At 27.1% G+C, this 18843-nt stretch overlaps 2 protein-coding genes across 9 annotated transcripts in view; one reads left to right on the top strand and one right to left on the bottom strand.

Annotated features, from left to right (window-relative positions):
• Positions 1 to 312: 312 nt before the first annotated feature.
• Positions 313 to 9173, top strand: LOC105426992 (1-Acylglycerol-3-phosphate O-acyltransferase 2). Its single transcript, XM_011638468.3, has 6 exons — positions 313 to 452; positions 6509 to 6694; positions 6769 to 6902; positions 7060 to 7241; positions 7410 to 7575; positions 7759 to 9173. The coding sequence occupies exons 1-6, from the start codon at positions 442 to 444 to the stop codon at positions 7920 to 7922; spliced, it is 843 nt and encodes a 280-aa protein (XP_011636770.2). The 5' UTR covers positions 313 to 441; the 3' UTR covers positions 7923 to 9173.
• The window catches only part of shi (dynamin-1 shibire), a 27556-nt gene continuing 15096 nt past the window's right edge, over positions 6384 to 18843 (bottom strand). For 2 of the 8 annotated variants that reach the window (XR_016141116.1, XR_016141117.1), the window contains exons 17-19: positions 7125 to 7269; positions 6774 to 6996; positions 6384 to 6679 (exon numbers count right to left, since the gene is read on the bottom strand). Coding sequence is in view for 6 of the 8 variants with exons in the window: in XM_011638478.2 (XP_011636780.2) it covers positions 13831 to 13894 (64 nt within the window). In the remaining 2 variants the exon portion in view is untranslated. Of the gene's footprint in view, positions 6680 to 6773; positions 6997 to 7058; positions 7270 to 12191; positions 13895 to 14332; positions 14646 to 18843 lie in introns of those variants that run through there. The other 6 variants (XM_011638478.2, XM_089083962.1, XM_089083959.1 and 3 more) reach the window with 4 other exon arrangements.

Here is an 18843-nt window from a genome sequence, read left to right as displayed (position 1 = left end):
TAAAGATATTGATATTTAGTTCGGAAATATCATTCTACATAATTACTATTAATTTCATGTGTTATTAAATTTTTTCAAATGGCAAAATAAAAGTTATAAGACGCACATTTGATCAAAATATAGATTTGACATAATTAGAACTGACATAATTAGAAACTGAATATTATGCATATTATGTGTCTTCATATGTTATTTACATGTGTTATTTAAAATAAATAATAAATATTTGATACATAATAAATTACAAGTAATTCCGCATTGGCGGTCCTTTTTAAAAAAAAAACCGAGAAATGTCGAAGATTGACGAGGTAAACCGACTTCACGTTCGATATTTGCGCGCCACGTGCCCTCGCGGTTCGCTATTGTGGGACCGACAGTCGCTGGTGTTTGGTAGTTGTTTTTGATCAATCGCGGTGGATGTTACACGCCTAAGTGAACGTCATGTTTAAAACGTAAGTAACCCACGAGTAATCGGCGAGTACACCTCTTAAATTATACGTGATCACGTGATGTATAAAACAAAATAAAATTATTCCGGTCGTTTATTATTATTAACGCCTATTAATAACATGCTCGCATTATTGATATTCTACCAAGGATTCTACCAAGAAAAAAAGTAACAAACCTACGAAAACCGAGATGAGACTCATACGAATCAGACAAAAGTGAAATTTGTTAGTGGTGTCGTGTTTGTGGTGCCATCATAATTACCGGTGAATTTATTCAGAATCGTTAATTTCTTTATGTAACGATTAATGAAGGTAATGACATTGAATTAGTATTTGTTTTTATTAAAGTAGTTAGAAGTTATCATTATAGAGATAATATCTCAATGTTATGGAATGCATAATTCTACAAAAATTAGCAAAGTTGAAGTTAAAACTTCAACTAAAGCTGTGTTTTTTCAGAAATAAGAATATAGATATGTTTTTTTGTTTATAACAATTGAATTATATCAGTTTTTAATGTATTACTTATTATATATTTTAATTTTATTAAAGTTATGGTAATCAGATAAATGAAATTTTTATCGAAAGAAGGAAATAAGAAATTTTTAATCTTGTAAGAATATTCATATGAAATAATATTTTGTTTATCAACGTTAATATTAAAAATTTATTTTATCTTAAAACAATGAAATTGTAAAATAACTCTTTATCACTCTACTTTATTATTCTAGAATTTTCTCTGCAACATGAGTGTTTAATTTCTTAGAGCAATTATGACAAATGATCATTTATTTATTCTATAACTAATTACAACATAATTTATAGAATTAAGCATATTCATGATAAAATTTAGATTAATCAAATTGACAATAATTCGTCGTAAAAATCTCATAAAATAATATTCTGCAAAATGTTGTTGCATAAATAAAAATAACAAGTTTCTATTTTGTTATAAACTTTTATATATATTTTATCTGTGTATTAATTTTTTTATCTATTATGTATGATAGAATTAATATAGCGTGATATGTGTAATATATTCATCAATTTTATCTGTAGTGTAAACACATTTTTAATCATTTCAAGTCACTTCAGATACGTCTTTTAGATAAATTATTCATTAATATATATTAATGATATATATATATATATATTATAATGAAATAAATCTGTCGCAATTTTAATTATAGTATGCCGAATCATCACACTTATCGAATTATTCATAGTTCGCAGAATTTACAGAATGAACAAACTCTTACTCGTTTATTTGTAATAACAGGAAAGATAGACATGCATGAGTCACATGAAAAAAAAATGATTCTCTGTCTCTTTTCTTCTTTTATGATCTAATATAGCAAATATCTGTGCATACGTAGTGCTGTTATCGATACTTATCGATGTTAAATGTTATTTCTGTGTTATCTCCGCGGGCATAACTACGTATCTCAATTATGTATAGAATTTCGATCGGACTATGTTCCATAAATTTCGATCGGGTTGTAATGCTTATTCTCGCATGTAGAATGCGAGTCTTTGCATGGTAGAAATACTATGTATATTTAGCATGGCAATTTACGAAACGAACCTTCGTTCCTTCGTGCGGCTAGTCGTTATATGAAATATTGTCTTAAGGACTCTGTCTACTCCATTATTCTCTGTAACGGCATAAATAATAAATGTGATCAAGTTACTGAGTATCATTATAATGAACAAAGTAAAAAGTACAGGCTATAATTGATTGGAAAAATTAAAATGTCCTGGGACATATAATCTCGACTATTCGAGACAACGTGGAATTTACTGAATGAAATCATTTAACCTTTAACGAACGAATTGACTCGCTTATCAACTGAAAGAATAAAGGACTCGAATAACAGTCAAGATAGTAGTTCTGACTTCTTGTCAGCGATCGGATGATTCGTGGTTTTTTATTTGCCTCATTAAAATCAGTTTCCGTAATTCTTAATTGATGATGATAGGCAAAAATAATAAAAACTTTAACTTCATCATTTTGTCTTTAAACTTCACTTGTTTCTTGAAATTTTTTATAATTTATATTCGATTTTATCATTAAAAAATCATTAAAAAATTGAAATATATAAAAAAGTCAATAAGGCATCGATTTAGCGATATTTACGAAAATTATAATATATCGTACTTATGAAATTAAATATAATGATGGTATATAATTATAATATAGTGTGTAGTTATGTATATGTATAATATTTTTTGTGATAAAATGGAAAAAAGCGATATAAAAAAATTACGTTTATTATCCAGCAAAATCTTTCACTTTTCAATAAATTTTTGAGGTAATTGTGAACGATTTTAATAAATTTTTAGAAAAAAATTTTCTAATGTAAGTACGCACTGTCGGGAATTAATCGGAAAATAGCAATCTGAATATTTCGTTGGCTATTAAAATAAGTAATTAAAAATTTAAAGAGCTGACTTTTTGGCAACATAAGTAACTTGATTCGACATAATAAAAAATTTAATATATGTTTGAATAAAATATGCATATTTTATTATTTAGTAAGCAAAATTATTAGGTGTACCAGCAAATACTTTTGTAGATTCAAGGAAAAATTGCATAAGCTTATTTGCAATCGCGTTTATATTAACTTTGTGTTTTGTTATAATAAAATTTATAAATATAATACGACATCGATAATAGTCTCTGTCAAATGTGACTTTGTTTTTCTCATTGATGTCAAATTATATTGCATTTTGTCGAATTTTCATTAAATGAAACAATGAAGTTTAACAGTCATTGAGAGAAAAATTAATATTAATATATATATATATATATATATATATATATATATATATATAAATGTTTAGGATTAAGAACTCAAAATATTTTTTTATAACACGTTTTTTTTTATATATATATTTTGAATCACTTCTTCCTTTCAGATATGTATTTTCATATTTAATTTTATATTATTTTCTTAGCAATTATTCAATTATTAAAATGTAAAATACATTTTCTTATGCTTATGATTGCAAATAATTGCAATCATTGAAGGTAACGTGATAAACGTAGTTTTTGCCTGCGTCATCAACAGCATTTGCAAATTCTGCATTAAATTTCTAATAAGCAACATAGTAAATTGCAAGATCTATTTGGGCTATCTCTATGTCTATCTGTACATGTATTAAAGAAGAAATATGACAATATCACATAGAAATTGAGAAAACACTACGTCACTACTCGTTATCAAAACATTCATTTGCCTTTCATCACGGAACAATGAACTGATTGATAACATTGTATAACGCATTCAATAAAAGTTTGTAATATGTAGCATTACCTTTCCGTATGTAAATTATGTGATCATCCTACAACTTATCTACGAACAGATGTTTAACTTTTTTTCTTTTAATTTAATGTATTTCACATACACAGTTAAAGAAAGTTTTGTTATATGAATTATTTTCATATATCTGTACAAATGCAGATTACACAATATATTTCTTTTGTATTTATATAACCTTCATTAAATATAAAGTTTTAAATAAATTTATATAACCTTCATTTAATATTTATAAAGTTCTTTATATCACTATAAGCTGCTATTATTTATAAAATAAAAAAGGGTGCACACGTGTAGAATATTTTTTAATATTTATCTTTTTTTAACTCAAAGAATTATTTTCATTACTTCGACAAAAAAAGTCAAATTGTTTAATAGAATTCAAAGTTGATTTTCGTTCCACGAGGAAATCCCCATGAGGGACTGCCATTTGCGATTATTATTAATTTTCATATAAACTATAGCATCAAATTTCTAACTCAGAAATTTGTCATATTAAGATATCCTCTACATATTGCCAAATTTATATTAATTTTTATAATTTTTTTAAAAGTTAAGAATGTTTGGTTGTAAGATTAAATATTGGAAATAATTTATTATGTGTTTCAGAATATAATAAAAAGGATGTAATCAAAATAAATTTTTTCATATCCACTTCTTTTTATCTTTTGAATTATTAGAACTCCTTGTTATATTATAGGTGTAATTATTTAGAAATTATTCACATTAAAAAATGGAAAGGTTAATAATTTGTTTATGTTAATTTTTTTATGTTAATTCAAATTTTTAACGTATAAGTTTTATCACAATCCTTTCCTTGATCTTGAAAAAAAAAATAAAATCATTTATGTCGTTTACTAAATAAAAAATGCCTGAATATTCATTATTTTATTAGAAAAATAAATTTATTTATTTATGATTCAGAAACGAACAAGAAATGTATATTCAATGTTTATTTAATAATTAGCAATATTCAGTATAATATTTGGTAATATAATATTTAGTTTTATCAAAAAATATAAAATTTATTTATTTGCAATCGGAATATATAAAAATAACTTTGTTTCATGTAAAAACATAAGGAATTGATAACATTTTGTAAATAAAAATGTTCTTATATTACTAATTATAAAACACAAAATGTTTTATGTACAATTCTTATATACGATTATGTATTTATTATTTAGTATTTATAATTGAATAATTTGTATATATTATTTATTTGCTTTCTATATATATAATCTACGTATATAAATATACGTTCCGCATAACATTTTCACTCTCAATTCTTCAATGATATAAAGATATAAAGTGCGAAGTCCATGTAATTCTGAATCAACACAGTCCATAAAACGCGGGATATATTATTAAGAATTACGTCTGCCTCTTAATAGTCTTATCCAATAATGTTTGAGGAAACATTTAAAAACATAACAGATATTGAACTTTAAACCTTATATATAGAATTGAATATTGAGTATTTGTCATGATATATTGTATAATATGACTTAATTAAATACTTATTCAGGATTAAAGGTTATTTTTGATTGTAAACATTGCTCATGAATTACTAAATGATAATTTATGAATTATTTATAAACTCTATACCTATATGAATGTTGCATTGCATATCAAATTTCGTCGAGCAGTCGTAAATTCTTAATTTTTTATATTTTTAATTTCTTAAAAGCTATCAATTTTTTATTTTAACATGATATATAATCCATTATTAGAAGTTATTTATTTTATGAAAACGTTCCACAAAACTAAAATCTTTTTTATATTATCAATTTATATTCGATATAATATTACGTATGTACATACATATAAAAATGATTATGTAATAATAAATTTGATTATCCATCATGATCATAAAATGATTATTTGTGGACATTATAGAACTGATTTGTTGCGGAGAGATCGAAACTAAGTTACATAAAATAACAGCGAACACGCAATCTGAACTTGTAAATAAAATTCTCGAAGAAACATCAAATGTGATTTCATATGTGTTATCTTGCCTTATAATACTAAAACCATCAAGTGCCGTTTGATCACCGTACAAAAAAAGAACCTGCTTTTTCTATAAACTTTTATTAAACCATAAAGACTGCTGGTGAATTTATAGTATAAATGCGCAACGATGCGTGTAAGTTTTATACATATATAGAACTGCAAAAAAATGAACATGATTCTTTTGAAGATATTTTTTAAAAATAAAACAGATCATTTTTCTATAATTAAAAATAAGAAACGATTTGTTAAAAATGTAAAAATGTACAAATGTAAATGTAAAAATGTAAATGCGGACGTAATTACAAAAATGTAAATGTAAATACAGATAAGATAAGAATATAAATGTAAAGTATAAATAGATCTGGTAAATACAGTAGATGTAGAAAAATAGCGTGAGTGTAAATGAAAAATAGTACAGGTAATCAAAGGATCAGAAAAAGGAAAATTTATTTAATTTAGACGTAAAGTATAGGATAGAAGTAATGTAAAGTGTGAAGGTGGATGGATGAATGAGCTAAGGAAAAGTTTATAAACCAAGTCCCTTCATGTCAGAGTAAAAGCTGAAGAATAAATTATCATGAATACAACGAGAAATAAATCCTGATTTTTTAATTTTAAACAATTTTTTTAATCTTACAATTTTCTCTAAATTTTAATTTTATAATTCTCCGAACAGTTACGTATATAAAATATATAATTGATATTATTAATCTTGTATTTCAGAGTATTATGCAGCATTTATTCGACGAGCGGCATCGCGCTGTTATTCCTCTTTGTAATGCTTTGTGCCTTAAGTGAGAGTGTGAGATATCGAGCAAAATTCACCTTCTTCATAATAGCAAGCGCGTTAGCTGCAGGATTATGGATTCCATTCATGCTATTTCGAATCGGCAGCTGGAAAAACGCACTGTAAGTTCTCATATATGATTTATGGATAGAGTAAAGTTTTTCAGGTCTTAATGTAATGAAATGAAATCTTTCAGAGTACCGGCCAGATGCGTGGTGACAATAGCGAAAATCATCGGGATAAATTTCCGTTTTCGCGGCAAAGAGAATATCGTCAAAGATTCAGGCTGCGTCGTGCTCATCAATCATCAGAGTTCATTAGATCTTTGTGGTAATTAATTGGCGTTATTGAAATTATTATAAATTTGTCATATTATTGAATTGAAGGCTGGCAGTAAGATATCAATAAGATCCAATAAGCATGACTAAAAGAATACATATGTAGTTAGGAATGAAATGCCTTGCACATAATAAAATTGATTGTACAGTTTTAGGTGAATTATGGTTAGCGATGGACAATTGTACTGTCATTTCAAAGAAGGAGATTTTGTACCTTGGACCATTTGGTCTTGCGTGCTGGCTTTGGGGAACACTGTTCATTGACAGAAAAAATGTCGGAGAATCATGCCAGATTATTAATGCTACAGCAGAATCGATTCGTCTAGCGAAGGTGACTTTGCGTAGAGTTTTCTGTAACACTGATATAGATATTTAAAGTAACATTAAAAAATACACTAATATGAAAGATATTATTTAATATTAATCATCTAGTAACCAAGTATTACTTTATATAAATTAATATTATAAAAATTAATATTTTCGGTTAACATTTTTTTAGCGAAGACTTCTTCTATTTCCTGAAGGACGTCGACATTCGGGTAACTCATTGCTTCCTTTCAAGAAAGGCGCTTTCCATGTTGCGATTGAATCTCAAATGCCGATTCAACCTGTTGTTGTGTCAAAGTATTACTTCTTGGACAGCAAATTAAAAAGATTTCATTCAGGTAAATAAGAGATTATTATATCTTTATAAATATTTTATGTTTAAAATTTCTTTATATTTTAATTAAATAAAAGAATCAACCAAATCTAATTTGCTGAACAATTTTTCTCATTATGTATAATTATATTTTCAAGTATAATACATATATCATATATCTAAAAAATTATTCGTTTTTATATTTCAGGAAGCAGTTATATTACTGTTTTACCGCCTATTCCTACCGTGGGTATGACTAAAGATGATCTTCCAAAACTCATGCAACAGGCGTATGAAGTTATGAATAAAACCTTCGTAGAATCTACAACAGAATGTCTTGAGGAACAAATACGAAGTTTGAAGTGCGAGTGATAAGACTAACGCAGAACGAACTCATAATTTAAATTCTAATTAACCGGCAAACTTATAATTGACTGACTCGCGGATTGATACCTGCAGAAATTACATATGTGAATAATTTATATTACCAATTTTTGTGAACATGTGAAATTCCTGCATGTCCTTTCTTATACGCATAATGTACGTACCAGTTTAAAAAGCTTAACTCTTAATTTAATAAGTTTCACTTAGGTCTTTATATACATATATCTCCATTGATTGATAATTACTTTCCTGTGATTATGTTACGACGTAAATCTAGAATGTTAATGTTGATCAATGCTCTTCCATTACTTCTTATACAAGTTTATCCTTAAAGATCAGAAAGATTTTGTGAAGCTCAAATAATTTTTTAACGATGCAATTTGTACTTTTTATACCTTACAGGAAAATATAATTTATAATTGAAGATCCTCTATTTTGCGACAAACGTTTTATAAAGGATGTGGAAAATTGCTAGTATTATGTAAAACAACAATCGTACAATGTAAAAAAAAAGTGCATTCTTCTCGATTGCGTATTCCAGTATGTGCAAATTATTAAGTATTGAATAATAATTTTGCATTAAGTAATTGCTATCAAACTAAATATTTGAAATTACAATTACTATTATTATTTTACACGCGGGATTAATTTGTAACAGATAAGATTTCTTTCATAAGAATAAAATAGGAAAAGATGAGTTGTCCTCTAAAGTATAATTATTATTTTATATCTTTTTTATTACATTTTCAAATGATGAGTCGCATATATGTGTTTATGAAGGAAGGAATAAAAGTAATAGATTAAATCAATAATTAAAAAGATAAAAAAATAATCGAATCACTTATTAATGATATAAACGAGATGCACTTACGTGTACATATATATAAACACTTCTGTACAATCTTTTCTGATATTGTAAAAGTAAATCTTGTCAAGTATATCTATGCGATATATTCTCTTATCGTTATTATTGGCAGGACGAGAAGTTCTTGTGCAACATAAATTAATTAATGTATTATCAAAAAAAAAAAAAAAACGTAATCAACGTACATATTTCTTTGAACTAATAAGAAAATATTAATATGAGTAATATTAAAGAACAACCGAGTACAAATGTATTGTTGCAAATGTGTGTGATACACATGTCTATACATGTATGATATACATGTCTATACATATATCTAATAATAATGTTTGTTGTTATCTATAATATAATAAATTATATTTCAAATAATATAATACATTCAGAGCAATGATATTATCATTCCTATCATTAATTGTAAATTATCAATTCAACAAATTCAACAATAATTCAATAAATCATCAAATCTGCGATAAATTTTTTTTATAAAATATACAAAATAATATGATCAAACATTAAGTAGTAATATCCTCGAATTCTTCAAGAAGATTATAAATCTTGATCGATATGTTACTTATGTAAAAATCCAATACTTTACGAAGGTAATCAGTATAATTTTTTAACCAAATATTTTCTTTAGCTAGAGTGCAGAATAAATATTATATTTTTTTATTCGAGGCCAAATTATTTATAATGATGAAGCATCCATTTTGATGATGCCGCAGGCATTTCTTTTATTATGATCTTTTTTCTCCATTTTTATCATTTATTTCTTTCAAATTTTTGTTACTTGTATAATCATTTAAAGCTGATCATTTTGTAGACAATTCAAGCGCGAGTATTTTGCGTTTACATATCTATTTTCATTTTGTCTCATTCGATATAATTGACCTAAGATATTTTTTTGTTGAAAATCTAAAGTTGAAGTTTTTACAGATATTTTTCTATTAAGTATTGGAATTATTATAGACAAAATACATTGAATTTATTTTTTTATGGGTCAGTGATTGCTGGAATTCTTTATTTTAGAATTTTTATATTTTTATTTTTTTCAGAATAGATATAATTTCTTTAAAACAATATGTTCTGCAAATATAATTATATCTAGTTATCATATAAATTATTTACATTTTGATTTTTGACATTCTCTTATATATTAAATAAAATCATTTAATTTACCTTTACTGTTTCATTGATGAACTTTTATTGATCTTTATTATTTTTTTTTTTTCGCTTATATTCCTCCACGAAGAAATTACATTGAAAGATAATTCACTCTTAGCTTAACAATTTTTAATATCCTTTATTTTTAATAACCTTTCGTTTTATTTGATGATATACATTCTAGTTTTTTTTCACTTGATAAATTTGCTTAGTCTCTTTGAATCGCAATAATTGCTACAGGTGTTAAACTTGAGATCCAAAGAAAGTGAAGAAATTGAGGATTTATTCAATCCAACTTCAAGAGGCGAAGAATTCGTAGCACATTTACCATTCTGTACGGTATTGATTCTTATAAACTTCGGAAAATTATTCTTTTCCTTAAAATTTATACATTCAAGCATCAATCCGTTAATTTCGTCATTTACTTTTTGTTTTGGCGTGCTGCATTTATACCTATTACATGGCAATTTGTTTAACGCATAAGGACATCGCTCCATGCATGAACATTTTCTACATTTCTTTATTTTATTTTTCAAAAACATTTGTTTCACACGATTTTTCGATAATTCTGCAAATCGATTCAAATAAATCATTGATCGATCGTTATTTATAGATGATAACGGGTTATTTTGCACGCTATCTATCATCACGTCTCGATTTACAAGTCGATTACATGTGTCCAATTTTCTTTCATTGCTTTCTTGTGAACATATAGCAGTCTCTGTTTGTGTAGAAATATCGGATCTAAATGAAGTGTCTATTGAATTACTTGATCTTTCACTATTAATGTATTTAATTATGTTTTTGCTTATATTCAAAGATGCTTGTATTTCTTTTTCTTGCAAGAAACATGTTTCTTGATGTTGTTGACTGAGAGTCACACATTTATTCTTAGTATTCTTTGAAGATTGTTGAATCTTTCGAATATTTTGTATATTTTTAATAATCTTGTTCTTAAAGTATTTCAAGCCATACATCACTGAAAATCTAGTTGCTATTGGTCCTTGATCTCTTTTCTTTGTGCAATGGTTTGAAGATTTGCAAACCTAATAAAACAAATATCGTAGCATGTTTTTCACTTATTTTTGCATTTATTTACAATATTTATGTGATAATTATCTATATATGTAACAATAATTTATACGTAAGAAATGTTGCATCACATTCTTACATAAGAAATATTAAATTATGTAATATATTATTTTTATTTAAAATTAAAAAAAGAAAATATACAAATTCCTCCGTATAAATTTTTGTAATAAAAGATATACAATAAATATATATCATTTATATAAAATTGTTGTGACACAAAAAATAATACAATTATTATCATTAAAAATATAATTATTCAAAAGTAACTGATTAGTTAGATTAATTATATTGGAGTTTTTTTCGTCGCTTATGAGAACTCCAATATTTTTAAAATATGCTTTTACCTTTTGTAACAAACTTGCACTAATGTAATCTTTGTTATTTTCCTTTATAGATTCGAAACATATATTTTTATGATTCACGTTGAAGGATATTTTCTTTAAATGGTTCAATTCCGTCCTAAGTTCATCCACTACATCTGAAAGAACTTCAACTTGTTCAAGTATTTGATTGAGTTTATACTGATTACAATAGCTTTTTTTTGACATAATTCGTCAGTCTACTATTTACAGAATTACAATTCTTTAGAAAGAAAACATGTGAAATTTTATTGACACTATTTAGCACATTAGTCATTTTCAGAAATTTAAATTGAGTATTGGGGATTTATTTTAATGACATGGTTAAGTTATGACAGGCCATTTGTCATCTAGTATGTTTTAATTTGTTTTTTTCATATAATCATACTTTTTTTCTTTACATTAGTATACGGAAACATTCAAAAACATTATTAAAAAAGAAAACTTCAAAGTCAAAATTATTGTAAATTTTCATGTGTCAAGCATTAAATGTGTCAAACAAAAAAGTTTTATCTTAGCAAACAAAACCAAATTTTGTATTAACTTTAACTTTTATATGCTAATCATGTACAAAAAAACCATGTACTTCCATTTATATTATAATTTATAAAATCATACATTAATATCAAAAATAACATATACTACAATAATTACATAAATATGTAATAAAAATAATTACAGAAAATATACAATCTACACAAAATATATGAATAATGTGCAAAAATATATTTTATTATAACTTATGGCAGAAACAGAGCATTTCTCACATTGATAAAACTGTTTTGTATTAAATAATCATTTATTTGATTTCTCCTATGTCCTAGGTACATTCGTCAGTCAGTGTCACGTACTATAGATTGGCTAATAGTATAATAATGTTTGGTAATACAAAAATCTCTTTCTAACACGTAATACTATATTTGCATATGTACAATTCCTGTTACTTTATTTATACTGTCGATTTTACAAGATAACTGTGATGCGTTTTCCATATCGTTGTTACCGTTTCGCGCGGTTGTTAACGTTATGGTGAAAAAATAACTATAAAAAAGATACATAAAAATAACAATGTCTGAATTAGTAAAAAAACAAATTCTGCACTGTTTGAAATAAATATCAATTTTTCATTTTATCTCTTACATTACTTAATGCGATGATTCTATGCATTTTACATTTCGTTGTATGTCGCAGAATCTTTAAAGATCCTTAAATATAGCATCACTATTGTACTGATCTCTTTGATGAAATGATCACAAGCAGATCAATTTCATCACAATAATAATATGCGATGATCACAATTCATTTTTCTGTATAATTTTATATAAGTGAACTCTCTCTGGAATGCTGATAGCGTGTTCAATTGTAAAATCTTCGTTTCCCCTTTACGAAATGTAACTTAGTCTCTCTAAACTTTTTTACATTCGAGGTAATTGAGTTGCCTATACTCGTCTCGTATATGAAAGAATCACTTTTACAATATTTCAGAACTTACAATAAGAAAGACATACCGCATATTCTAGATATCGCAAAGGAAAAAAGATAAAAAGAGAAATAAAATATTTAACGTAGCAAAGTTTTCAAGACATCTATTTGATAGTTTCACGGCTATTAATCAGAACTAAATTATATAGTAATATTTCAACTCCATTTCTTGAATAAACTCGCAACATTATCGTGCTACTTGATTATTTGATAGCCCTAACTTGTTTATAATACTGATAATCGTGATTTTAAATGGCTTTTTAAATCGTTGAACAGAAACGCATCTGAATGTGGGTAGTCCTTCTTGTCGTAAGATCTCTATTGTTCCGAACGCGATTATTTCTTTAAAAACACACCTAGCGCGTGTCGAGCGCGGCGTTAATACTTAGAGCTACATCGTAATCTAACGTAGATCTAACTGTACATAAATAAAGGTAGAAGACAAAGTATACATCAGAGAAAGAAGTGAAGAAAAAACTGATGGTATCTTTCGGGTTGTCTTGATCATAGAAAAACAGACAATTTGTTTTTCTACATCTGTCTTTCATTTCTTGGTCCCTCTTTCTCCTCTAGTTAGTAGGTCTCCTCTAGTTCTCCTCTATTCGCATAACACAGCCTTGCTCCTCCTTATCTCTGCACGAATAATTCTCTTGCGATTCTGGCTACTTCCCGTGACTTCTGTCTCTGCCAGCAAACGTCAACAACTTAATGTCGAGGCTGTTGAGATCAGAGTAATACGAAAACGCTCGTCTTAAGAGATCTTCTTGTCCTCATCACAAAACTGAAGAATTCTTCAGTTTTACCTTGCGGGATCTCTGATTTTTCATGGTCCGTCATTTGAGGTAAAATTTCTCTTGTTGCTGCCTTGGATCTGTTACAGGTGCAGCTTGTGTTGCACAGGCTGTTGTCTCATATTCCGTTGCTGTGTCGGACTAGCTCAATTTAGTCGGCCAGAGTACGGTCTGTCAGGAATTCGGGGGGGAATATTGGGTACGGGACGCCTACAACATAGATAGATATTGAGTGTTGGATGTATGTTCATAAAATTCAAAACAGAAACACGCCGCAGGGAGACAATAAACAAAAGAGATGCGATTGTATCGACATACAAATAGGCAAGCTTGAAAAATTTAATGTCCAAGTCATATTTTCCTTTCTCTCTCTTTTCAGCATATATTAAAATTTAATTATCTACTAAATTAAATATTAGGACAAAGAGAGAAGGATAAAAAAAGGAAGAAATATCTAAATTCATATATAATAGACTACAACAAATTATAAAATATATAATATAAAAGAATAATGTAAATAATAATGTAGCTCGTTCAGTAATTGTATAATTAAAATTATGAACATTTCGTTTGATTATATTACAAAATATTAAAAATATCGTTCTGAATTTTAAGCAAAAATTTTATCAAAATAGCAAAAAACTGAAATTGTAATAATCACATTTAATTTCAGAAAAAATTATTATAAACGTATTGCAAAACGCGACTAAGATAAATAAGTAGAATAATATAAATTACAATTATAAAACATTGAAAGTGTAAAAGTGTAAAACAATAACAATTCAGATTAAAAGAAAGACAAGAGATTCACACAACATGCTCAAGCGTCAGCGAAAAAACACATGCAGATTAACAATAAATATAGAAAAAATATTTAATTGCATTATTACCATTTTATATAAAGAATTCATTAAATTAAATAGAAACGCACAATACGTCTCATATTCTTCCAATAGCGGCGCTGAATTTGAAAGGAGAAATAATATTAGCGTACAATTTTATAAAATCAATCTTAACCCATTAATGGCCGTGAATTATTTATTTTCATTATAAATAAAATAATTTTAATAATAAAGATTAAACTTCAATAAGAATAATGAATCTTTTTACATTTTTCTATGTAAATTTTCTATATAATTGCTACAAGTACATTAAGGATTTTCGGAGATTATTTCAGTAGTAATCTGAGAATTTTATAAAAATAAACGTAACAGATATAATTAAAACAATATTCATTAAAATTATATGGCCTTTAATGAATCAAATGAAATCAATTGACGAATTCTCCTATGTATATAGATATATATTCTCAAGTCAGATTATTATCAGATATATGAAATTATTGCTATACTACTTTGAAAATATATATATTATAAAAAGATAAGATCGCAAACGAGAGGTTCAAGATCTACTGAAAAAAATACACAGAACGCGAATACGCATCCCCGCGCATGGGGAAAACACATTCACGAATTTTGGCTCATCTTTGAACAATTACAATACCTCGTTGCTCGCGATATATGGGTAACACTAAATGTATGTACCCATCGAAAAAAGACAGATCTTTTATTTCACAATTCGCGATCTATTCGACGGAAATGCGTCTTCGACTGTTCATGAGAGCAGCATCCTTTTTACGTAATCTTATTTTTCATATACATACGCATGTATATATACATATATATGTATGTGTACGCATATGTATACATATATACGTATGTATATATTCTATACATGTTACTTCCTATATACACATTTATATTGCAATTAAACAACATGTGTGTACGTGTGTTCCTCTCGTGCGCGCCTAGGCGCGATATTACAATGCATCTTTCGGGATGTAGCGCAGAATTTAAGCGGTTCTTACATAATCAATATTGTTGTGCAATATTCCCGTGTTACGCAATAATATCGATCGTTTATGTAACATTTCTATCAATATCATATATATATATATATATATATATATATATATATATATATATATATATATATCGATACTATTGACACGACGTTATCTCGTTAATAATACTGATTGTGCAGAAACCGCGCTTCAGCCAAGTAACCCTCCAATATCATATTGTAATAATTTTATAGATATTTCAAGGAGAATTTTTTTATCCCAGAATATAATGATTATTTGGTCGGATTCAGCGGTTCGGAATAAAAATCGCTATAAAAATTAATATATAATATAAAAATTAACAAGAGCAATATAATGGGTTTGTGTTGACGGGAACTATATTTGCCGTCCAATATCTGAAGTTAGAAGTACATAGTGATTTTGCTGCTTAGGTTTCCGTCGCTCGTCATAATGACTGCAGTTTTTCTTATCAAGAATTCTATTTTATAATTGAGGGTTACTTTGCCCGTTTACAATCAAAGGGTTTGGCACAATAGGAAGAAACAGAGGGAAGATATGCGTGTGTTTTTGGTGCAATTTCGAATTATCATCTCTATCAGTGACACAAAAATATTTTGTTAAACTACTTTTATCTTTTAAACTACTTTCATCTGCAATACATGGATTTGTTAAAGTGTCTGCCTTATTGTCTCTCTCTCTCTCTCTCTCTTTCTCTCTCTCTCGATAAATTTCAGAATCATCACTTTCTCTTGTGTGCCAAACCCTTCAAAATATCAAAACTACGCCGACAGCAAACCCACAATTCGCTTTTCGACTGAAATATTACCCTCTGCTGTTTTCTTTCAAATATTCTTCATAATGCTATATAAGCACGATGATTCGAAAATTCTCAGCCCGTAGTGTACAACAGAATTACATACTTAATTGATTTTAGCTTTACATGAGATAAGCATAGTAACTAGAGTGACATGTAAGGCTTTAGATGGAAGCATGTATATAATGCGTCAAGTAAAGTGCATATCGCGATTTATATATATATATATATATATATATATGTATATGTATATTTGCTTAACATTTTCTTTTATTTTATGGACAATATAGAAGTTGATATCCACCAGCTCGGTGCAATTTATCTACAATTAACATCAGGCCTTAACACCTCCATAACATATTTATCATTTATCATAACATATAGCAGAGGAAAAATAAATGTATCTGAAGACAAGATATTAGATAATTAATTAAATACACATTAAATTATTTATCACTGAACAAATTTGTTAAACAAAACTGTCATATCATCTTTCGTTGTAAGGCGTGAGGTCGATATTTCACTAAATCGTCGCAAATATTCATTTAATACAGATTTATTTTTATAATATCATGATTTAATGAGAATTACTCTTAATTGCGAGTACAGTTGCGAGAACGTGGACCAAGTTTTTCGCTCTAACTGTCTATCTTATATGAAACATAAGATACTTATATATATTTATCCTATAAAAATTATTAATATATATATATATGTATATATATATATATATATATATATGTATATATATATATATATATATATATATATATATATATATGTAGATTTTATTAACTTCCACGATCTGATCTAATCTAGCTCATCTTTTTCCTTTGTTTAAAAATAAATATAAATGGTGTGCTATCAGAAAAAGTGGAATATTCCACCATTAATGAAATTACTGAATGGTGAAATTTCTAAATATCTTGTTCAACTTTTCATTTAAATTTGCAATTAACAATATTCAATGCGATAAGTGCACGTAGCATATATGCCCAATTGAAAAGCTACACCTTGTAAAAAGGCTTCTATTTAATCTTATATAATCTTTAATATCATTGTTATGCCTTAACTCGCTAGTGCAAAAATGATCATTTTATAAGAACAAAAAACTTACGAATCTATTGAATGTGGAATACGTTGCTCTAAACGAATCTACGGATATATTTCTTGTAATATGATTATATTATAAGATATACAATAACAGCACAAGTGTGATTTTAATAATTAATTCATAACCTCTTTACGGCTTATTATTCTTGTTATCTCGATTTATATTTTGTTTTATATTCTGACACATTGTTTCAAAAAATCAATATGTATACATATTATACGCACATCTGTATACAAGTTATTCTGTACAATAACATTACAATAGTGTATTATTTGCACGTGGAATCTCTTTTGTGTCGATGTTTTTATGCATTTTTTTAAATACAATACAACACGTGTCATTAATTATTCCGGAACTTTACCATTTCAAATCATGAATCCTTGACTCAGTAATAAGCAAAACTATTTATTAGTCCAACGTGCTTCAGAGAAAGAGCGACAAATTTCGATTAGTTTGAACTTATTGGCAAGATAATCGGCAATACAAAATTAAAAAATCATGCTATTACAGAATAAAGTAAGTAAAAAGTGAACGACATGTATGCAAAAATATTAGGCCTAATGTTGACTAAATTTCAATGAAGAATATAAATATAATTCTATGTAGCACTTGTGAATGAATTTATAGACTTTTTCATTACGTTGTAATGACAGATGGTTAGAATACAAGTAACGCAATAACACGGAAAATACGAGTCTTCTTCCATCGTCAATGTTTTTTTTTATTTTTTATTTTTATATAAATTCATTATTTATCCAAGAAGACATTCAACATTCTACTGTAACGAAAAATATTTTCTTCCTTCTCTTAATTGCACTTCGAGTTTTCTCCTTTGAGTTTCTCCCACGTTACTGCGTGAATGTATTCGTGACAGCAAATCGCTCCATGCATAGTACAACCCAGCATAAAAAAAGCTTTGCAACATAAGAATTTCTAAGTATTATAATTGTTTAATGAATTTATTAACTTGTTATATTATATATTAACTTGTAATATTATTTTTTTTTCAATTGTGAATATATCATGCAAGAACGTGTACTATACAAATCTTGAAGCACGTCGTTACTCTGCAAATATCTAATTACGTAAGAATATTTAATTACAAAAAAAGTCATCTTATATACAGCTGAACCGCAAGCATAATTAGGAAGTTTTCTTCGGGAGAAATAACTATAAATAATACAAAATACAATGTCGTTCCTAGATGCGCCTGTCGAATGCGATGTACACTCATTATACATGATATTATTTATTATTACTCTCAATAGATGCGATTATACTATTAGTTTAGACTATTCAGAGAGAGAAAGAGAGAAAGAGGAGAGGAGAGGGTGAATGGAGGAAAGAAGGAGGAAAGGAGAGATGGG

The sequence above is a fragment of the Pogonomyrmex barbatus genome, unplaced genomic scaffold (genome assembly GCF_055798465.1).
Source record: "Pogonomyrmex barbatus isolate J1 unplaced genomic scaffold, ASM5579846v1 scaffold8, whole genome shotgun sequence".
In the NCBI taxonomy this organism is placed as follows: Eukaryota; Metazoa; Arthropoda; class Insecta; order Hymenoptera; family Formicidae; genus Pogonomyrmex; species Pogonomyrmex barbatus.
The sequence above is the reverse complement of the archived record's forward strand: the minus strand, read 5'-3'. Positions and strand labels throughout refer to the sequence as shown.